The 18,455-nt window shown below is 46.7% G+C and overlaps 1 protein-coding gene across 1 annotated transcript in view; it reads right to left on the bottom strand.

Moving 5' to 3' along the window:
* Nucleotides 1–13,849: 13,849 nt before the first annotated feature.
* Nucleotides 13,850–18,455, bottom strand: part of WDR1 (WD repeat domain 1) — a 39,550-nt gene continuing 34,944 nt past the window's right edge. The window contains exons 13-15 of the mRNA XM_060104132.1: nucleotides 17,866–18,039; nucleotides 15,908–16,052; nucleotides 13,850–14,208 (exon numbers count right to left, since the gene is read on the bottom strand). Coding sequence (XP_059960115.1) covers nucleotides 14,102–14,208; nucleotides 15,908–16,052; nucleotides 17,866–18,039 — 426 coding nt within the window. The 3' untranslated portion in view covers nucleotides 13,850–14,101. The remainder of the gene's footprint in view (nucleotides 14,209–15,907; nucleotides 16,053–17,865; nucleotides 18,040–18,455) is intronic.

Genomic DNA, 18,455 nt, shown 5'->3' with positions numbered 1-18,455 from the left:
CAAGAACAGAATAACACAGGCCCTTGCTCACTGTGGAGAGGAACACAAATTAGTAGAATGCTGTCGGAGAGTAGTTTGGCAAAATAGTTCCCACGTCTTAAAAGTGTGCATAGTCTTTGTTCTACTTATTCATTTTTAATAATCTATCCAAAGGCAACAATCCTCAGTGCAATGACTGATGTGAAAACACGTTGATCAAGACATTTGCTCTGGCAAAAATTGGAAATCTGAAACTAGCCCCAAATGTGGAGGGCAGGGAAAGACCCAAGAACAAAGCAGACCACTCAGATTGGTAGGTGTCAGGCTTGATAAGCGAGAAAACTTACTTATGAGGCTTGTCTTGGGCAGCTGCAAGACCAGTAGATTTCTGCACCCGCCGGCCAGAATCTTACAAGTTTACAAAGACCCCTTAACTGGAGTCAGTCACATACCCAGTTAGGGTAGCCTCAACTCCACATTTCTATTTCAAGGCTGTAGCCTTAGAGCACTTTTGGGAGCGGGGAAGGCAAGTGGAACACGTATTCCAAGGACAAGAGGAGGGGGCAGTGGTGGGGGACAGCCTCCAAGTGCCTGGGTCCAGCTCACGGGTCAGCTGGTGGTCACGTCTTCTTGATGACCTTATCCAACAAATATTAGAGGAATGATTACATATATTGTGCTCTAACCATCCACTTATTGGATAATATGCAGATATTAAGATGACATTTGCTTATAACTTTTAATGACAAGGATAAATTCTTATGGTTGAAAGTTAAAACAAACTAAAACAAGACAGGAATCCTTAGTAGACTCTTCCCAGCAAAGCAACAGCAATTTTTCAGTGGAGTTGGACAGATCAGGGTCAAATCCCAGCTGCACCACCTATTTGCTGTGTACTTTTAGGGAGTTGCTGGATCCTTTCAAGCCTGGGGTGTGCTCCTAGGTTTGTTTTAGGGATCCAACGGCATCACATAAGCAAAATAGCCTTACCTATTCTAGACACTTGGCGAATGTCACCTGACTGTTTTTGTTAATAACGCTGAATGTGGGGATTATGACACATGGAGAGAAGAGGACAGAATCAAAAATCATACGCAGACTGATTATGCGTTTAAAATACATATGTGCCCACTCAGAAGTAGAAAGATGGAAACAGCTGTTTTTTTAAAAATTTTATTTATTTATTTATTTTTGGCTGTGTTGGGTCTTCGTTTCTGCACAAGGGCTTTCTCTAGTTGTGGCAAGTGGGGGCCACTCTTCATCGCGGTGCGTGGGCCTCTCACTATCGCGGCCTCCCTTGTTGCGGAGCACAGGCTCCAGACGCGCAGGCTCAGTAATTGTGGCTCACGGGCCTAGCTGGTCCGCGGCATGTGGGATCTTCCCGGACCAGGGCTTGAACCCGTGTCCCCTGCATTGGCAGGCAGATTCTCAACCACTGCGCCACCAGGGAAGCCCCAAAACAGCTGGTTTTAATTTTTAATTAAAAAAAAAAAGCAGAGAAGAGTTGCTGGTCTGTATTTCCCTGAGAGTGTGGCATCTGTCCGGGGTAGAGACTGTGACAATCTTGTTCACAGGATCCTAGTACCCGACCTTAAGAAGGGAGAAATCTCATGCCAACCTTATTCCCTAGTGAGAGCAGAAGTCTTGTAATATTCCAAGCCAGATGGGAAGTGGAGTGTGGTGTGCTTTGGGGCACAAAGCACCATCTGTGGACCATCTATACAGCCCACATCACTGGCAGTCAACCTTCAATGGGCATTCACACCACCAGGGATGCAAAATGCAGATTCCCACATACCCATACTGAGAGATTCTGATTTGGTAAGTCTGGAATGAGGCTGGAAGTGTGTTTGTGTGTGTTTGTGTGTGTGTATGTGTGTGAAACATATAGTAAAGTTTGTAAATCTTAAGCATAGGGCTCGATTCATATGTATATACCTATGAATATATGGTATATACATAACCGTAGTATACCATAGGTAAATTCCATATAGGTATCTATCTACCGATCGACTGATTGATTGATCAATCAATCCATCTACCTATACATAGGTATATACCTGTATAATCATTATTCAGATCAAGATACAGGACTGTTTCAACACCCCAGATGCCCTTACCCACCTCTGCAGAAGGTAACCATTATTCTAACTTCTGTCAACTCAGATTCGCATGTGCTTGAACTTCCTATAAAAGGAACCACGTAGGACTCCCTCTTTTGTGTCTAGGTTATCCTGTTCAACATCATGTTTATGAGTCTGTATCGGTAGTTCGTTGAATTTTATTGCTGAATATGGATAAGCCACAATTTATTCCTCTGTTCTCCTGTTGATGGGCACCTGTGTTGATCTCAGTTTGGGGCTCTTTTGAACAGCACTGCTCAAATGTTCCTATCCATTCTTTTGTTAGACATACAAGCTCCATTCTCTTGTATGTACTTAGGAGTGGGATTGATGGGCTACAGGGTGGGTATGTGTTTAATTTTGGTAGACACTGCCACACAGTGTAATCCACATTTTTATAAGGAATTTCTGATGCAGCTGGTCTTGGACCATACTGAAAAACACTACTTCGTTGAAAGCCCTATTTTTTTTTTTTTTTTTTTTTTGCGGTATGCGGGCCTCTCACTGCTGTGGCCTCTCCCCTTGCGGAGCACAGGCTCCGGACACACAGGCTCAGCGGCCATGGCTCACAGGCCCAGCCACTCCGCCGCACGTGGGATCCTCCCGGACCAGGGCACGAACCCGCGTCCCCTGCATCGGCAGGCGGACTCTCAACCACTGCGCCACCAGGGAAGCCCTGAAAGCCCTATTTTGTGAGCAAACATATTCCCTTTATCTCACCTTTCCTTGGGGTGTAAGTGCGGACAAACGTGCTTACATTGAGATACCAGCTAAGTGATTTGGAGAAGAGGAGAGAATGAGAAATTAATACCATCCCTTAGCACTGCCTGGGGACAAATATTTGCAATTTACTCTTTTGCCCAAGAGAAAGAAGCTGAGAACAGGGATGTTTGATGGGGTTGGGAAGGTGAGAAACCAGGTCACTTTGCCTCATCAACTGAGCCCCCTCCCATCCCAGCCATGAGCTAGAATCAGTTCCGTTCATTTGCTGGTGAAAAGGTATCCGCCTGGGACCTTGGGTTATCCCTGTGGGGAGCGACTGTCTCTTTTGCTCATTTTAAACAACCGCAAAGGGGTTTCCTCCGTGCTGATGGCCAGCCCATGGCTCTTAACCAAAGAATGGCTTGCAGGAGATGAAAGAGATGGCATTCCTCCTTCTGCGTCCAGCGTGTTGGGTCTGACAACAAATGCCAACCGTCCTTTTCGGATGACACAGACCCAGCCAGCTCCTCTGAGGTCAGGAGGCCAAAAACCAGGGCTTCCTGCTGGCAGAGGCCAAAGAAGGGCTGTCCTGGAGGGTTGACTATGTGTGGCTTCCTTGGTCCCTCCGCCAGGAGCCAGTTTTCCTTCCCTGTTTCAGTCCCTCCAGCAGGTCGGCCCTGCCTCCGCGAGATGTGATCTCAAGCTGCTCTCTGCTGTTCTTAGCCAAACACTACAACCAAGGGCTCAGAGACCAGAGACATCAGGGCTCCCGAGATGGGAGAAGGCTGGGATGTGGTGGGAAAGGAACCAGGCTCTGTACATCCAGGATCTCATAAAGCCGGAGGGGTGGGCTAGAATCCCCACCCACCCCAGGCTGGATCTCATGTCCCTTATTTAGACACCCATGGCACTCTGAGCGTCCTCTACCACAACCCTCCTGCCCTGGATTCATTTGTCTAAACTCAGCCCTGCACACTGTGTAAATGCAGAGAAACAAGACAAACCACGTCTGTCTGATCTCAAGGCTGAGTGTGTTGCCTGGTACCTAACAGATGATTGATGAATAGTCAGTCAAATAAATGAGTGAATAAAAGGTTGAGTGGACTTTGAATGAATGAATGAAAAAACCGAATACCTGATTCATGTTCTTTTTAAGGGAATAAAGCTTTAGGATCGTGGAGTTGTAAGCACTTCTACGTAACAACAAAATCCTAGCTCTTTCAAAATAAAAAGGGACCCTCAACAAGTGAAAGGCACGTACTATATATTGTTGCCAACACTTTAACATGCATCATTACCTAAAAAGATTTTCTAAGCTCCACACTCCTAAGCATCTTGTCTTTCAATAAACCTATGAAAACAACTCCTTATCTTCCCTCAGATTCTTCTTCCTGGTGGCTGCTAATTGGATGAAAATGGCCCCTGATTTTAGACAGGATTATGATAGCTAGGGGTATCTCAGAAAGCAGCAGACTCACAGAAACCTAGGACTTAAGGCAACAATAGAAAAAACCCCCAGAGATTTTAATAGTAAAGAATGTGAGGCTTATGCAAACGATGCGACCGACAAGGGATTGATTTCCAAAATATACAAACAGTTCATACTACTCGATATCAAAAAAACAAACAACCCAATTAAAAGTTGGCCAGAAAATCTAAGTAGACATTTCTCCAGAGAAGACATACAGATGGTCAACAGACACATGAAAAGATGCTCAACATAGCTAATTATTAGAGAAATGCAAATCAAAACCATAATGAGGTATCACCTCACACCAGTCAGAATGGCCATCATCAAAAATTCTACAAATAATAAATGCTAGAGAGGGTGTGGAGAAAAGGGAACCCTCCTACACTGTTGGTGGGAATGTAAATTGGTGCAGCCACTATGGAGAACAGTATGGAGGTTCCTTAAAAAACTAAAAATAGAGCTACCATATGATCCAGCGATCCCACTCCTGGGCATATATCTGGAAAAAACTATAATTCAAAAAGATACATGCACCCCAATATTCATTGCAGCACTATTTACAATAGCCAAGACATGGAAACAACCTAAATGTCCATCAACTGATGAATGGAAAAGAAGAAGTGATGGTGGGATGAATTGGGAGATTGGGATTGACATAAACACACTAATATTTATAAAATAGATAACTAATAAGAACCTGCTGTATAAAAATAAATTAAATTAAAACTAAAAAAAAAGACTATGTAGTGTATATACACAATGGAATACTACTCAGCCATAAAAAATAATCAAATGTCATTTGCAGCAGCATGGATGGACCTAGAGATTGTCAAACTAAGTGAAGTGAGTCAGACGAAGACAAACATCATATGATATCACTTAGATGTGGAATTTAAAAAAAGATACAAATGAACTTATTTACAAAACAGAAGTAGACTCACATAGAAAATAAATTTATGGTTACCAAAGAGGAAAGGGGTAGGGAGAGGGATAAATTAGGAGTTTGGGATTAAAATATGCACACTACTATATATAAAATAGATAACCAACAAAGACCTACTGTATAGCATAGGGAATTATTGGGTGGGCCAAAAAGTGTCTTCTGTTTTTTAGTAAAAATAAAGGACAAATTTTTCATTTTCACCAAGGACTTTATTGAACAACATATTCACCCATTTGTTCCACTACCTTCTGCCATTTTTCAGGCAACTTCATAATTCCATCTTTCCCAAACTTCTAATCTTTTTGAGCAAAGAACTGTTCCAGATGCCTTTTATAGTCTTGCAGGAATTGAAATTTTTTCCATTAAGAGAATTTTGTAAAGATCGAAATAAATGGAAATCTGAAGGTGCAATGTCTGGGGAAGATGGTGGATAAATCAGAACTTCCCAGCCAAACTGTAACAGTTTTTGCTTGGTCATCAAAGAAACGTGGTCTTGCGTTATCCTGATGGAAGATTATGTGTTTTCTGTTGACTAATTCTGGATGCTTTTATGCGTTTTCTGTTGACTAATTCTGGACGCTTTTCATCGAGTGCTGCTTTCAGTTGGTCTAATTGGGAGCAGTACTTGTTGGAATTAATCGTTTGGTTTTCCGGAAGGAGCTCATAATGGAGGATTCCCTTCCAATCCCACCATATACAAAACATCACCTTTTCTGGATGAAGACCGGCCTTTGGTGTGGTTGCTGGTGGTTCATTTTGCTTGCCACATGATCTCTTCCATTCCGCATTGTTGTACAGTATCCACTTTTCATTGCCCATCACAATTTGTTTTAAAAACGGAACATTTTCATTACGTCTCAGTAGAGAATCGCATGTGGAAATACGGTCAAGAAAGTTTTTGTTGCTTAACTAATGTGGAACCCAAACATCAAAGCGATTCCCATAACCAAGCTGGTGCAAGTGATTTTTGATGCTTGATTTGGATATTTTGAGTATGTCGGCTATCTCCCATGTGGTATAACGTCGATTGTTCTCAGTTAATGTCTCGATTTGATCACTATCAACTTCAACTGGTCTACCTGACCGACCGTGGAGCATCGTCCAGTGAGAAATCTCCAGCACGAAACTTCGCAAACCACTTCTGACACGTTCGATCAGCCACAGCACCTTCTCCATACACTGCACAAATCTTTTTGTGCATTTCAGTTGCATTTTTACCTTTCTTGAAATAATAAAGCATAATATGCCTAAAATGTTGCTTTTTTCTTCCATCTTCAATATTAAAATTGTTACACAAAAATTCACCAATTTTGATGTCTTTTTTTAAATTCATGCTGATATGACAGCTGTCACATACAATCTAACAAAATTGTTTCAGATGAAGTTAAAGACGACTAAGCAGTCCTAAAGCCATCTTATGGAAGAAACTGAACAAAACTTTTGGCCCACCCAATATATTCAATATCTTGTAATAAACTATAATGGAAAAGAATTATATATATATGTTTATGTATAAATGAATCACTTTGTTGTACACCTGAAACTAACACAACATTGTAAATCAACTATGTTTCAATAAAATTAAAAAAAAAAATAGACTGTGAAGTTTATAATAGCTTATCTCCATAGACAGAAGGAAGGAATGAATCCAAGGAAGAACATTGGATGATATTAAGCCCTGCCTTGGATATTTTCCAGGAATGTCACATCCTGAGTCCTGTTGGGCTTTCTGAAAGCATCCTCCACAGCCTCAAGGGACCACCTGCTCTAGGAAGCCCATCCTGATTTTCCTCCTCGAATTCCCCCTGGACTTCACGTGGGCTCCTCCTGGGGCACAGGTCACTATGTGTTGTATATTATCATTAATTGGATATTGATTTTGTGTCCTGCATTCACAACAATAACTACCGTTTATAGTTTGCTAACTGCCTTCTGTATCTACAAAAATGTCTCATATTTATTGTGTTTACTGTGAGCTAAGCACTGACTTAGGGCTTTCCCTGGAGTAGCTCATGAGTAGCCCTATGAGATGTGTACCATTAGTATCCCCATTTTACTAATGTGGAAACTGACTCACAGTGTCGTAGACACTGCTAATAACCCCAATATGCATCCCGTTCTTTTTTCTTTCTGATAAGTCAGCTTAGGATAAACTGTGTTGTGGTAACAAAAAATGAGATCTTAGTGGGTGGAATAAGAGTTTACTTCTTGTTCACACCACAGTCTGCTGCAAGTCTGGTGGTCTTCCCCCATCTAAGACAAGCCTTTCTGGAATATGTGGCTGCCAAGGTCAGTGCTGGGAAATAGAGGTGGAGGATGAACTCTGAATGGTCTCTGCCTGAAGTGCCCACACTCCCCCTCCTGGCCACAGGGCGGCAAATGAACTGCAAGGAGACTGGAAACGTAGGGACCAACCCATATTTGGTGAAGCACAAAATGGCTCTGTCAATTTTATTCAGGGCGGCCAAGTGTCCCACTAAGACACACGTTCCCCAATTTTCCTTACACGGAGCAGTGGCCCAGTTCTGGTTCATGAGACCCAACTGGAAGGCAGCCGTCATTCTAGGAAGAAGTCTTGCTTCCCTGATACAAGGACAACCTCTTCCTCCTCCATCTTCCTTCTTTAGCGTCCTTCCTGGAATGCAGATGTGACATTGGAGGGAGAGCTGCCTAAAAGATTATGAGACAACAGCATGAGAATGAAAGACACAATTTAAAGATGGCAGAGCCAATGGATGGGAGCTGGGACAGTGATGGTTTCGTGGAGGCATACACAGGACTGCCCCCTGTTACTTCCTGATTGCTCTGTCCTATCTAAGCATCTGAAAGCAGTTGCTAAGGGGGACAGTCACAGAGCCGGGGAGGGGAGGAACCAGGCCCTCTGGCTCCTGTTGGGTTTAGCCAATGGGAGGCACCGAGAGTACCCCACTCCTATTCTTGACTGCCTCTCTCTTTGTGTACATGTACTAGTGCCTCCCCATGTACCCTCAGGCCCAGCGTCCTGCTGAGTGAGTTCCTGGGTGCTTCACCACCCCTTCATGATCTCCTTAACCCCACTCACAACTCTCCAAATAGCCCTTCATTCAAGTATCTTCAATTTACCCTTTGAGCTGCCGTCCATTTCCGGCACACAAACAGGGACAGGCAGCTCACTGCTTCGAAGGCAGCCCATCCCACTGTAGACCCGCAGTTAGTCTCCTTGTGTCTTCTACTCTTTGGTCTTGATTCTGCACTCTCACATAATAAAGAACTTCCAGGCAGATCCGATTCAAGTTTATATTCTCCTCTCTGCAGGAGGTCAATCATTTGACCCAAATTACCCAGCTGATAATTCTTGGTTGCAGCATCTGTTATGTGGGGATAACACACACACACCACATAGGACTATTGTGAGAATTAAGCAAAATAACAACATACTTACTTAGCAAAAAAGTACAGGATGTCCAGTTACATTTAAATTTCAGCTCGACAATGAATACTTTTTCAGTGTAAGTATGTCCGAACAATATTTGGGATATTAAAAAATGATTTGTTGCTTATCTGAGATTCAGATGTAACTGGGTCTTCTGTATTTTATCTGGTGAATAGCACATTGCCTGCCCTTTACGTGAGCCCCAATAAATAGTAGTAGTTGATATTCTTCTTCTTAATCCTTTTCTTCCCCCAGCCCCTAACACAGTACCAGACACAATGCTCAAAAAACATCAACTTTATTTGAATAAAGAAATGAATGAGCAAATGGAGAAACTGAGAACCAGGGAGGTGATTTTTTTTTTTTTTTTTTTTTTTTTTGTGGTACGCGGACCTCTCACTGCTGTGGCCTCTCCCATTGCAGAGCACAGGCTCTGGACGCGCAGGCTCAGTGGCCATGGCCCATGGGCCCAGCCGCTCCACGGCATGTGGGATCTTCCCAGACCGGGGCACGAACCTGTGTCCCCGGCATCGGCAGGCGGACTCTCAACCTCTGCGCCACCAGGGAAGCCCCAGGGAGGTGATTTGTTTGAGGTGAAAGTTGCCCAGCTGATACGTGAGAGAAAAGCCTGGAATTTGGGCATCCTTACTTCTGGTCCAGCATTCCTTCCTCCAAATCACGTAGTGGGACACAGTGAAGGAAACTGCCCAACAGGGAGGAGATCCAGGGATGGCACTGAGTGGCTGGGCATGGGGTGCTACATTTCCCAGCCCCTACCCCCGACTCCAGCCAGCCTGGTCCCTGCAGGTAGGTGTAGTCAGATGACTGTGTCCCCCTAAAATGGGAGTAGAAATTATGGGTGTGCAGGCCCTAAAGACCACCTGTGTGCCTCTTCCTATTGGAAGGTGAGACCAAAATGCAGAAGCCACTCGACCTCAACCAAGACAACAAGACAGGAGATTATGGGAGGACCCCAGGGAACAGACATACCCAAGGACCTAGGTTATTCATTTGGAATTCTTAAGTTCCGTGAGCCGGACAGCTTCCTTCCCAATAGTTAATGATGTTTCTGATGAGGCTGGTGATGATCCGAACAAATGTGATTTTTTGATATTGTACAAAATGTGTTAACATTGGAAAGCTCTGCGTAAGTCATGAACCAGTATTTTGCAAATAGTTAAAGAATGTTACAAAATTATGCATGAATCAAAGATGTATTCAGAGTGGATTTTAACATAACAAAGTACAAAAAGTTCATTGACAATGGTTTCAGACTCCACCTTGAAGATAACCGTTAAGAAATTTCCACTTGTCGAGTTTTGGTATGGTGTCAAAGATGAATATCTGCAATTTTCTGAAAACACTATTCAAATACTTGTCCCTCTTCCAACTGTGTATCAGTGCAAGGCCACGTTTTCTTCATAGACTTCAACTAAAAGATGTATTTTGTAGATTGGGGAAGCCAGACCTTAAAAAGATTTTCCAAAATAAAAAACAATGTCATTCTTCTACTATTTTTATTTTTAGGTTTTGGAAAATATAATTATTTTTCTTAAAGGTGTGCTAACATGGAATGGGTTTATAATTGTTAATTTTAGATACATACATTAATAACTTTTTTTCCTTGGTGTTCAATTTCTAGTCCAGTATATTTCAATACATATAATCCACATAATCAAAAGCTCTTTGGGGTCTCTAATAATTGTCAAGACTGTCAAGAGACCATAGGTCACTGCACTGGTTTATATCACAAGGGGGTACCCAGGCCTCAGAGGTCCAGGTAGGTGACGTGAAGCTGTAACAGGCTTAGGGTCACACACACACTGGGCACAATCATATAAGGCAGGACCCAAGACATACTTTTTCCAGTACAGGAATCACTTGGAGAAGTATTTTCATACCCAACAGTTGGTCGGTTTGGTGATCAATACAGTGATGTTAATGCAGTGCCCAGTGGTCAGCAGTAAACATGGAAACAATCTTTGTAGCAGGGAACTCCATTCTAGCACATCCTCATATTCAGCACAGGGATGCACACAGACGCACTGTTCAAAAACTGACCAAATCCTCATATTCAGCACAGGGATGCACACAGACGCACTGTTCAAAAACTGACCAAACTGTTCAGATGCATGTTATCTACATGGTTGTTTAAGAAAGGCAGTGCTCCCAAAGAGGCCCATAGGAGTCAACATTCTTCTAGTTGAACTTCATCTTACCAACAAAGAGGAAGGCTTGGAGAGGATGGTGACTTGCCCCGAGGTCACACCATAAAGTGGCAGAGCTGGGACAGAATCCTAGATCGCTGACTTAGCTCAGCTTTCTCCCCACATTGCCTCTCTAGGGCAAGTACAAGTCTGTGCTCAGCCCTGAGCTGGCAAACTGAGCAGGATAGATGTGTGCCTCCCCCTCCAGGTGTGGGTCCTTGCCAGGCATTGCTGATCAGCCTGGCAAGGTCCTGGGATCCTCGTAACTCTCCCAGACTACCAGAGCTGGCCTGCACCAGTGAGGAAATGACATTGGTGCACAAAGCTATCACCCCTGCCTTGTGTGGAGCCCCGAGGGCAGGTCCCGGCTGGGTCACCCCTGTGGGTGCAGCTTTCCTGCCTCCCACTCCCCACACAAGGAATGTGACCTGGGGCTTGGGCCGTGAGCACAGATCACCGGCAAACTTTTAGCTCACAAAGGCTACGTTCTCTCTCCAAAGGCAGAAAAGTGGCTTATTTCCACATTGTTTTCTTGTTAAGGTTTTTGAGTACAAATGCCTCCCCCCTTGAAATGAGTGGCGTGTTGGGTGTACTCAAGTTCTGCTGTAAAAAACTCTAGTTCTATGAGTGAAAGGACTGAGAGAGGGAGGCAGCCCTAGGGCTGGCTTGTGAGCATCCTCCTCACCCCTCCCATGGGCCTTTGACACCCAACACTGCTTTAAATTCTGATCCTAGTGTCTTTTTCCTAACTGTGGTCAGTCTATATGCATTATTCTGACAGTTTCTGGTCATATATTTGGAAAATTTTCCCATGTGTAAACATATAATTCCCATTAAAAAAATTACACCAAGCATCAAACATACTTACGTATCTTTTTGTCTGGCATGTGTTGAAGGTATTGGTGTCATTTGCCATATTTTAACATTTTATGTTTTTTTTTCCTCCTTCAATGTAGATTTAAAGTCGGGGACTTCTCTGGTGGTGCAGTGGTTAAGAAACTGCCTGCCAACGCAGGGGACACGGGTTCAATCCCTGGTCCGGGAAGATCCCACACGCCGCGGAGCAACAAAGCCCATGCGCCACAACTACTGAGCCTGTGCTCTAGAGCCCGTGAGCCACAACTACTGAAGCCCGCGTGCCTAGAGCCCGTGCTCTGCAACAAAAGAAGCCACTGCAATGAGAAGCCTGTGAACAGCAATGAAGAGTAGCCCCGCTTGCTGCAACTAGAGAAAGCCTGTGTGTAGCAATGAAGACCCAATGCAGCCAAAAATAAGTAAATTAAAAAAAAAAGTCAAATGTACCAGTATTTTCTCCTTGACCATTTTTGTCATTTTTAGAAACAGGTTTGTGTGACTATACAAGGTTGCATGTTTTCTTCCAGCACTCTTAAACTCCATGATTTAAATTTCAAAACTTGGATCTACTTTTAGATCTTGCATCTGGTATAAGGACAAAACAAGTAATCCTTTTTCAGATTGTTACCCAGTTTTCTCCAGTTTATTGAATAGCTATTTCCCCACTGATGTGAAAGGTACCTGGCCCCAGTCCAAACACACACAGGACACAAAGCACAGTCCTGAACTTTTGTGTCCTGTGGTGGCCCCAACTTATTTTCCATTTTTAGCTTCTTTTTATATATGAACTGTAGAGGCAGTAAGAGAACAGAAGGGGGAAAATTTTTATCGGGACTGCAAATTTATAGACATCTTTATGATGTTCTCTTTCTAGCCAAGAATAAGATAGTCTTACTTTTTTTTTCTTTTTTTTGCGGTACGCGGGCCTCTCACTGTTGTGGCCTCTCCCGTTGCGGAGCACAGGCTCTGGACGCGCAGGCTGAGCGGCCATGGCTCAGGGGCCCAGCCGCTCCGCGGCATGTGAGATCTTCCCGGACCGGGGCACGAACCCGTGTCCCCTGCATCGGCAGGCGGACCCCCAACCACTGCGCCACCAGGGAAGCCGTCTTACCATTATTAATTTGAATGCTTGGGAACTTAGTGTTTTTCAACATCGGAATGCATACTATTCCTTATTTTTGAAGGCAGTACCAGAAAAGTCACTAACTGCCACAGGAATTGAGAATCGGGCAGGATGGATCAATCTCACCTGGTCCAGTGCTTTCAGCTCACAAACAAATTTAGGCGCAGAGAAGTGTGATGGCCCAGGTCACACAGTAATTGGGGAGTCAGGATGGGAGGGGATCCCTAGGTCCCCGTGCCTTCCCGAACCATCCCGAGGCTGCAGGCTGGTGAGATGCCCAAGCCATGGGGTTCCAAGCAGCTTCCCAGTCCCCTGCCCCCACGTGTCCCCGTCACACAAAGTCAGCGACCCACAATGAAGAGAAAAGGTATTTAATTATTTCTCCATCTAAACTCTTAAAGCGCTCAAAGTGTTTTCACAAGTGCAAGGGGGAGGGGCTGCTCTCAGCCAGCATTTTACCAGTGATTCCGACATTCGCAAAAAAACTCCAAATCACTGTGCTTTATACTTATTTTAATTTCTGCACTGGAAAAGAAAAGGAAGGTGTAAATGAGGACAGGTTAGTTTACAGTGACTCCATCTTTGCCTTTAAATTAATCTTTGCTCTTGGGAACAGAGGGGGATAGAAAGACAGGAAAACATCAAAGCACGAGAGTGAACCGGTGACCAGGATGCCTCCCCGTCCTGCTAACTAGGGATCTAAAAGCCTAGAGGCAGCGCTATAAACACTGAGAGACATCAGTTAAGATACATTAAAAAAAAAAAAAAAAAAAAAAAAAACCCACGATTCCATTCTCAAAATCAAGCACAGAAACTGACAAGTGAAACACGGGTTCCATGTGCGCCCACTGGCCCGGAACGAGCGCCACCTGCTCTACAGCATCCGCCCTGCTGGCCAGGAAGGACCCGCAGGTGGGGAGTGGGAGGGGATGCAACCTCCCGGAGCCACAGGCGGGTCTGTGTGCTTTGGAGGCTCTGCCTCTGGAATGTTCTGTGCGGGCAGGCGGTGGGTTTGAGTCACGCGCCACACGTGGTTGAAGTGCTCACTTTATTTTCCATGTGCAAACTGTCACCGTCTAAAGCTTTCAGAAGGACTTGTACAGACAGGATCACCCTGCGAGCGGGCAGGCGGGGAGGAGGCAGGGTCCTCCCCAGGGGCGGGGCTGAGGGCGGGCACAAGGTGAGGCCCCTCCCCCAGGGCGGGGTGGGGGCGGGACACAGAGAGAAGTGACTGTGGAGCTGCGTTCAACCCAAGTCCCTGATTCGGTTGGTCCGAGGAGGGCTCCTCAGTAGGCGATTGTCCACTCTTTGACAGAGGCGTCGTGGGAGGTCGTGACCAGCGTGTGCTCGTCCAGCCAGGCCAGGCTGCTCACGTGGTGGAGCCGGTGGGCATCTGGGGAGAAAGAACACGCGTTTTGAGCCAAACCCAGGAGCTCTGCTCCCACAGGTACCTAGACCAGGAGATGGGAAACCCGGGCCGAGATCACCCACAGCGCCACCGAGAAACCCAACAGGATCCTGGTCAACCAGACCCCTTTCCTCTTCTCAGTGGGGAACGTCTGGGTAATGGGAGGGGAAGCAGGTGTTCTCAGCACCCCCACCACTGACACTCCCTGATCAGCGATCCTGGCTGCAGCTCCCAGGGCCAGCACAGTCCTGACAACCACAAACGCCCCCGGAGGCAAAACTGCCCCTCCCCCCAGGGGGTGAACAAGTCTTTCTACGCATAAAGCAACAATGTACAGACAACACACAAACAGTGCACAGTGTATCTGTGGTGTTAAAATGGGGAGATGAGGAATAAAACGCTGAGAAACACAAGGCTGGGGTACCCGTGCACACAACAGCCCAACCTCAGGCCAGTGCACGTCCAGTGACCTGTGACCCCACGGCCCAGACAAGGACCGGACTTTCCACCCTCTACCCTGCGAGCTCTTGCTGCCTCTTGAACTTGCTCGAGTCTTACTACAAAACTGCTGCTTTCTGTGGAGACCAGGATGGCCCATCTGAGTCTGCTCTGTCCCAGCCTCCATCCTAGACCAACCGCCTTCCCACCCACTTGGGGTCAGCTTGCTGGTCCCCTCCCTCCCCATGCTGGGCATGGTAAAAAGCTCTGTGGGACAGAGAACAAACTGACACAGAACAATTTTTGAATAGGAAAGGATCCCACTTCCATTCAAGACAAAAGGCTGCCTGCCAGGTAAAGAATGGATGGAAAGGGACCAGAGCCCATGTGACGTGGTGCCACGGGAACAAGAGATCTGAGATCCACCCTGCATGGGTAGTAGTGTCCCTACCAGGGCCATGAGCCAGATGTGACTACAGAGCCCCTGAAGTGAGCTACTGCCACATGTGGAAATATGTTGGGTTAAATAAAATTTACTATTAATAATTTCACCTGTTTCTGTTTTAAATGTGGCTGCTAGGAAAATGTCAAGTCCACGTGTGGTTCTTGTTATACTTCTATTGGACACTACTGTCCTAGAGTGAGAACCCAGTTATGAGTCTATATTGAAGGGGGGTGGGGTGGGTGGGAGAAAGCAGGTATTAGAGTCTGAATGTTTGTGTCCCCCCAGAATTCCTAAATTAGAAATCTAACGTCCAAGGTGATGGTGTAGGAGGTGGGGCCTTTGGGAGGAGCCTACCTAGGTCACAAGTGGGATGAGCGCTCTTATACAAGAGGCCCCTTCCACCACGAGAGGACACTTGATGAGAAGTCTGTGACCTGGAAGAGGACCCTTTCCCGGCCAAGCTGACACCCAATCCTCGACTTCAGCCTCTGCAACCGTGAGCAGTAGACTTCTGTGCTTTAGTGGCTGCCTAGTCTGGGGTATTTTGTGACAGAGGCCCGAACAGACTAAGACAAAGGAGATGCCAGGAAACCCCTTTTACTCAGTGTGTGTCCCAGGTACTGAGACCACCTGCTTTCATGCGGGGCACACGGGCGTCCTCTGCCCAGACCAGCAGAGCTGATGTTTGCTGGAGCGCCAGGCTTCCATGAGGCCACCTCCCTGAAGCACAGAAGGGACCCTCGAGCCCTGGGGACACCTCTCCGGAGCCGCCTGGGGAGCCGAGGAGGGCGCGTGAATCACCTTGGATCTTGACCCTGGTCTCAGGGTCACTCAGGGTCCACACATACACCATCATGTCCATGCCGCCAGAGGCGAAGTGCTCGTTGTCTGGAGACCAGGCCAGGCAGACGATCTTTGCGTGGTGTCCATAGAAAACGTTGTTCTCCTGGATGTAGATTAAAAATAGGTGGTGGGTCAGGGTTCAGGCCAGAGTGAGTGGGCATCATGTCACCTAACCTTCATGAGGGCCAGTGCTCATGAAACACTTTCTCTGTGCCTGGCTTCTGAAACACTCACCAACTCACTGACTCCTTGTAACAACCCCAGGGTGCCCACTGCTTGAAGGCACACAAAGGGGTTAGCCCAAGATCAAACAGTAGCCACCGTACCCCCCAGGACCCGGGACTCCAGGGCTGCCCTTGTAGCATCTATCACATGCGCCAGATGTGCCTATTCGCCTGCACAGAGCTCTCAGCCTAGGGAGGGGAGAGACAGAAGTGCAAGAATGGGAGGCGCGAGAAGGTCTCGCCTGGCTTGGACAGAGCTCTGTGCATATGCGGACGGGGGAGGGGGCTGCCCAGACACGAGCCCTCACCCTGGAGCCTGGGTGGGGTGGGTGTGGCCTGCAGGCAGGCAGACGTGTCTACAGGAGCATGTGTCTACCGCATGTCCCAGCCTCGAGCCACTGTCTTACCCGGCGGTCCACATGACCAAAAATAACGCTTTCTACTAAAGCTTTAGGAACGTTTTTACTTCAGAGCAGTCCATCTTGTTCTTAATCCCTATATTAACCATGATCTTCTTCAAGGTTGCCTCTTCCATCTTTTGTTGATTCTACTCTGCAGATTACTTAGCACGCTGTAAACAAGGCTTGCTATAGGCAAATGAAATCGCTTAAAGTGTGATAAACGCAAAATCTGATAAATGTGATACTGAGGTGGAAGGGAACCTCCTGGGATGTGACATGTTCTTTATGTTGATGGAGGTGTGGGCGTACGTGCAGGTGGAGGCATACGCACAGCGCTGGTGTATACTTATGTTCCCACTCATCCTTCATTATATGTAAATTTTACAGCCAAAGATAAAACTACTGAACTCTAGTTAATAATACGTAGGCTGATACATTATACAGATGCCTGTAATTTACTTTAAATGCACTAAAAAATTAGATTACTAAATGGATAACGTGACACAGTAAAATGGTAATGGTAGAATCTAGGTGGAAAATTCTTTTGACTCTGCTGTAGATTTCAAAACCATCCTAAGTGTTGGAGGTTGGGGGGAAGGGGCCAGTCTGACTCCATGGGAGGGACTGGAGGACCCTCCATCTGCCCCATGCCCTGTGGTCCAGTCACACCCAGCGGGTGACCGAATACCTCCAGAGTGCAGTCTTGTTTGTGAAATGCGACTAACACTGCCCAACAGGATTGGCTGGTGACACATGGGAACTCTCACACCTCACACGACAGTGTCCTTGGCTGTCCTGCTCAGAGCGGGATGAGCTTCCACGGCCTTGGCAACTGGGTCCTCTCTCTCACCCATCCACCGCTAGGGAATCCCCCTGCCCCTGAGTGCAAGGCCACATCCGGACAACCAGGGCTCACACTTTATAGGACTTGAAGCAGCAATGAGATTCAAGGGGGAAAAAAAAAATCTAGCCTAAGCCTTTTGACAGAGGAGAAAAATAAGGTTCCAGAAGTCACTGAACCAGGCCACCCAGGTGAGCCAACCAGCCTGATTTCATAGTAGCTTTGCTGCCGCCCAGGCCCCTAACTTTTTGGTAGCTGTTCTGTCTCGGGCCCACAAACTGCTGGACAGCAGGGAAAGTCCTTTTCCCACGTCATTCACGCTCTAGGAGCAACGAAGCTGCGTGTCCTGGGCACCCGCCCGGTCGGTGACGACAGGGGAAAGAGGCCACGGCCCCCTCCAGCCGTCTGCACTGCCCAGTGTGGAGACAGGGAGGGGGCCTGCGCACTCACCGAGTAGCCGTCAGCGGTGCTGAAGACCGTGACCACTTTGCTGGCGTCGCACACGGCGAGGAAGGCGCCGTCGTGGGAATACGCCAGGTCCGTCACAGGGCCCTTGGCCTCCAGGAGCTTGCCCTCGTCCTTCAGCGTGCTGCCCAGGATGGAGTATAGGCGGACGTTCCCATCCTGTGGGAGGACAGAGCAGCAGTGGGTCACTCCCGACACGTGAGTGCGTGCACGCGCGTGCGTGCGCGCACACACACACTCCCCCGACGCCCTTCTTTTTGGAGGGAGGCACCAGGGTATCAGTAAGAAGCAGCGCCTTTCCTCCTAACAACTGCCCTGGCTCGGCCACCTGCCCACGTGCTGGCTCCTGTGCAAGAAGAGCTGCTCCTTTGTCCCCCTGGCACCAGAGGGCAACTCCTACAACCCTGCGGCAGCTCTCGTGGTTGTAAAGGCACAGCGGGCAGAGTTACATTAAAATAAGTCTAATTATTACATTAAAATTATATTAAAACGCAGAACCCCCCAATTGTGATTCTGCGTGTTTGGGGGCTTACGAGTCTGCCTTTTCCACAAAAACTCCAGTAAGTTCCAGCGCA

This window comes from Mesoplodon densirostris, chromosome 1, assembly GCF_025265405.1.
Source record: "Mesoplodon densirostris isolate mMesDen1 chromosome 1, mMesDen1 primary haplotype, whole genome shotgun sequence".
Lineage (NCBI taxonomy): Eukaryota > Metazoa > Chordata > Mammalia > Artiodactyla > Ziphiidae > Mesoplodon > Mesoplodon densirostris.
The sequence above is the reverse complement of the archived record's forward strand: the minus strand, read 5'-3'. Positions and strand labels throughout refer to the sequence as shown.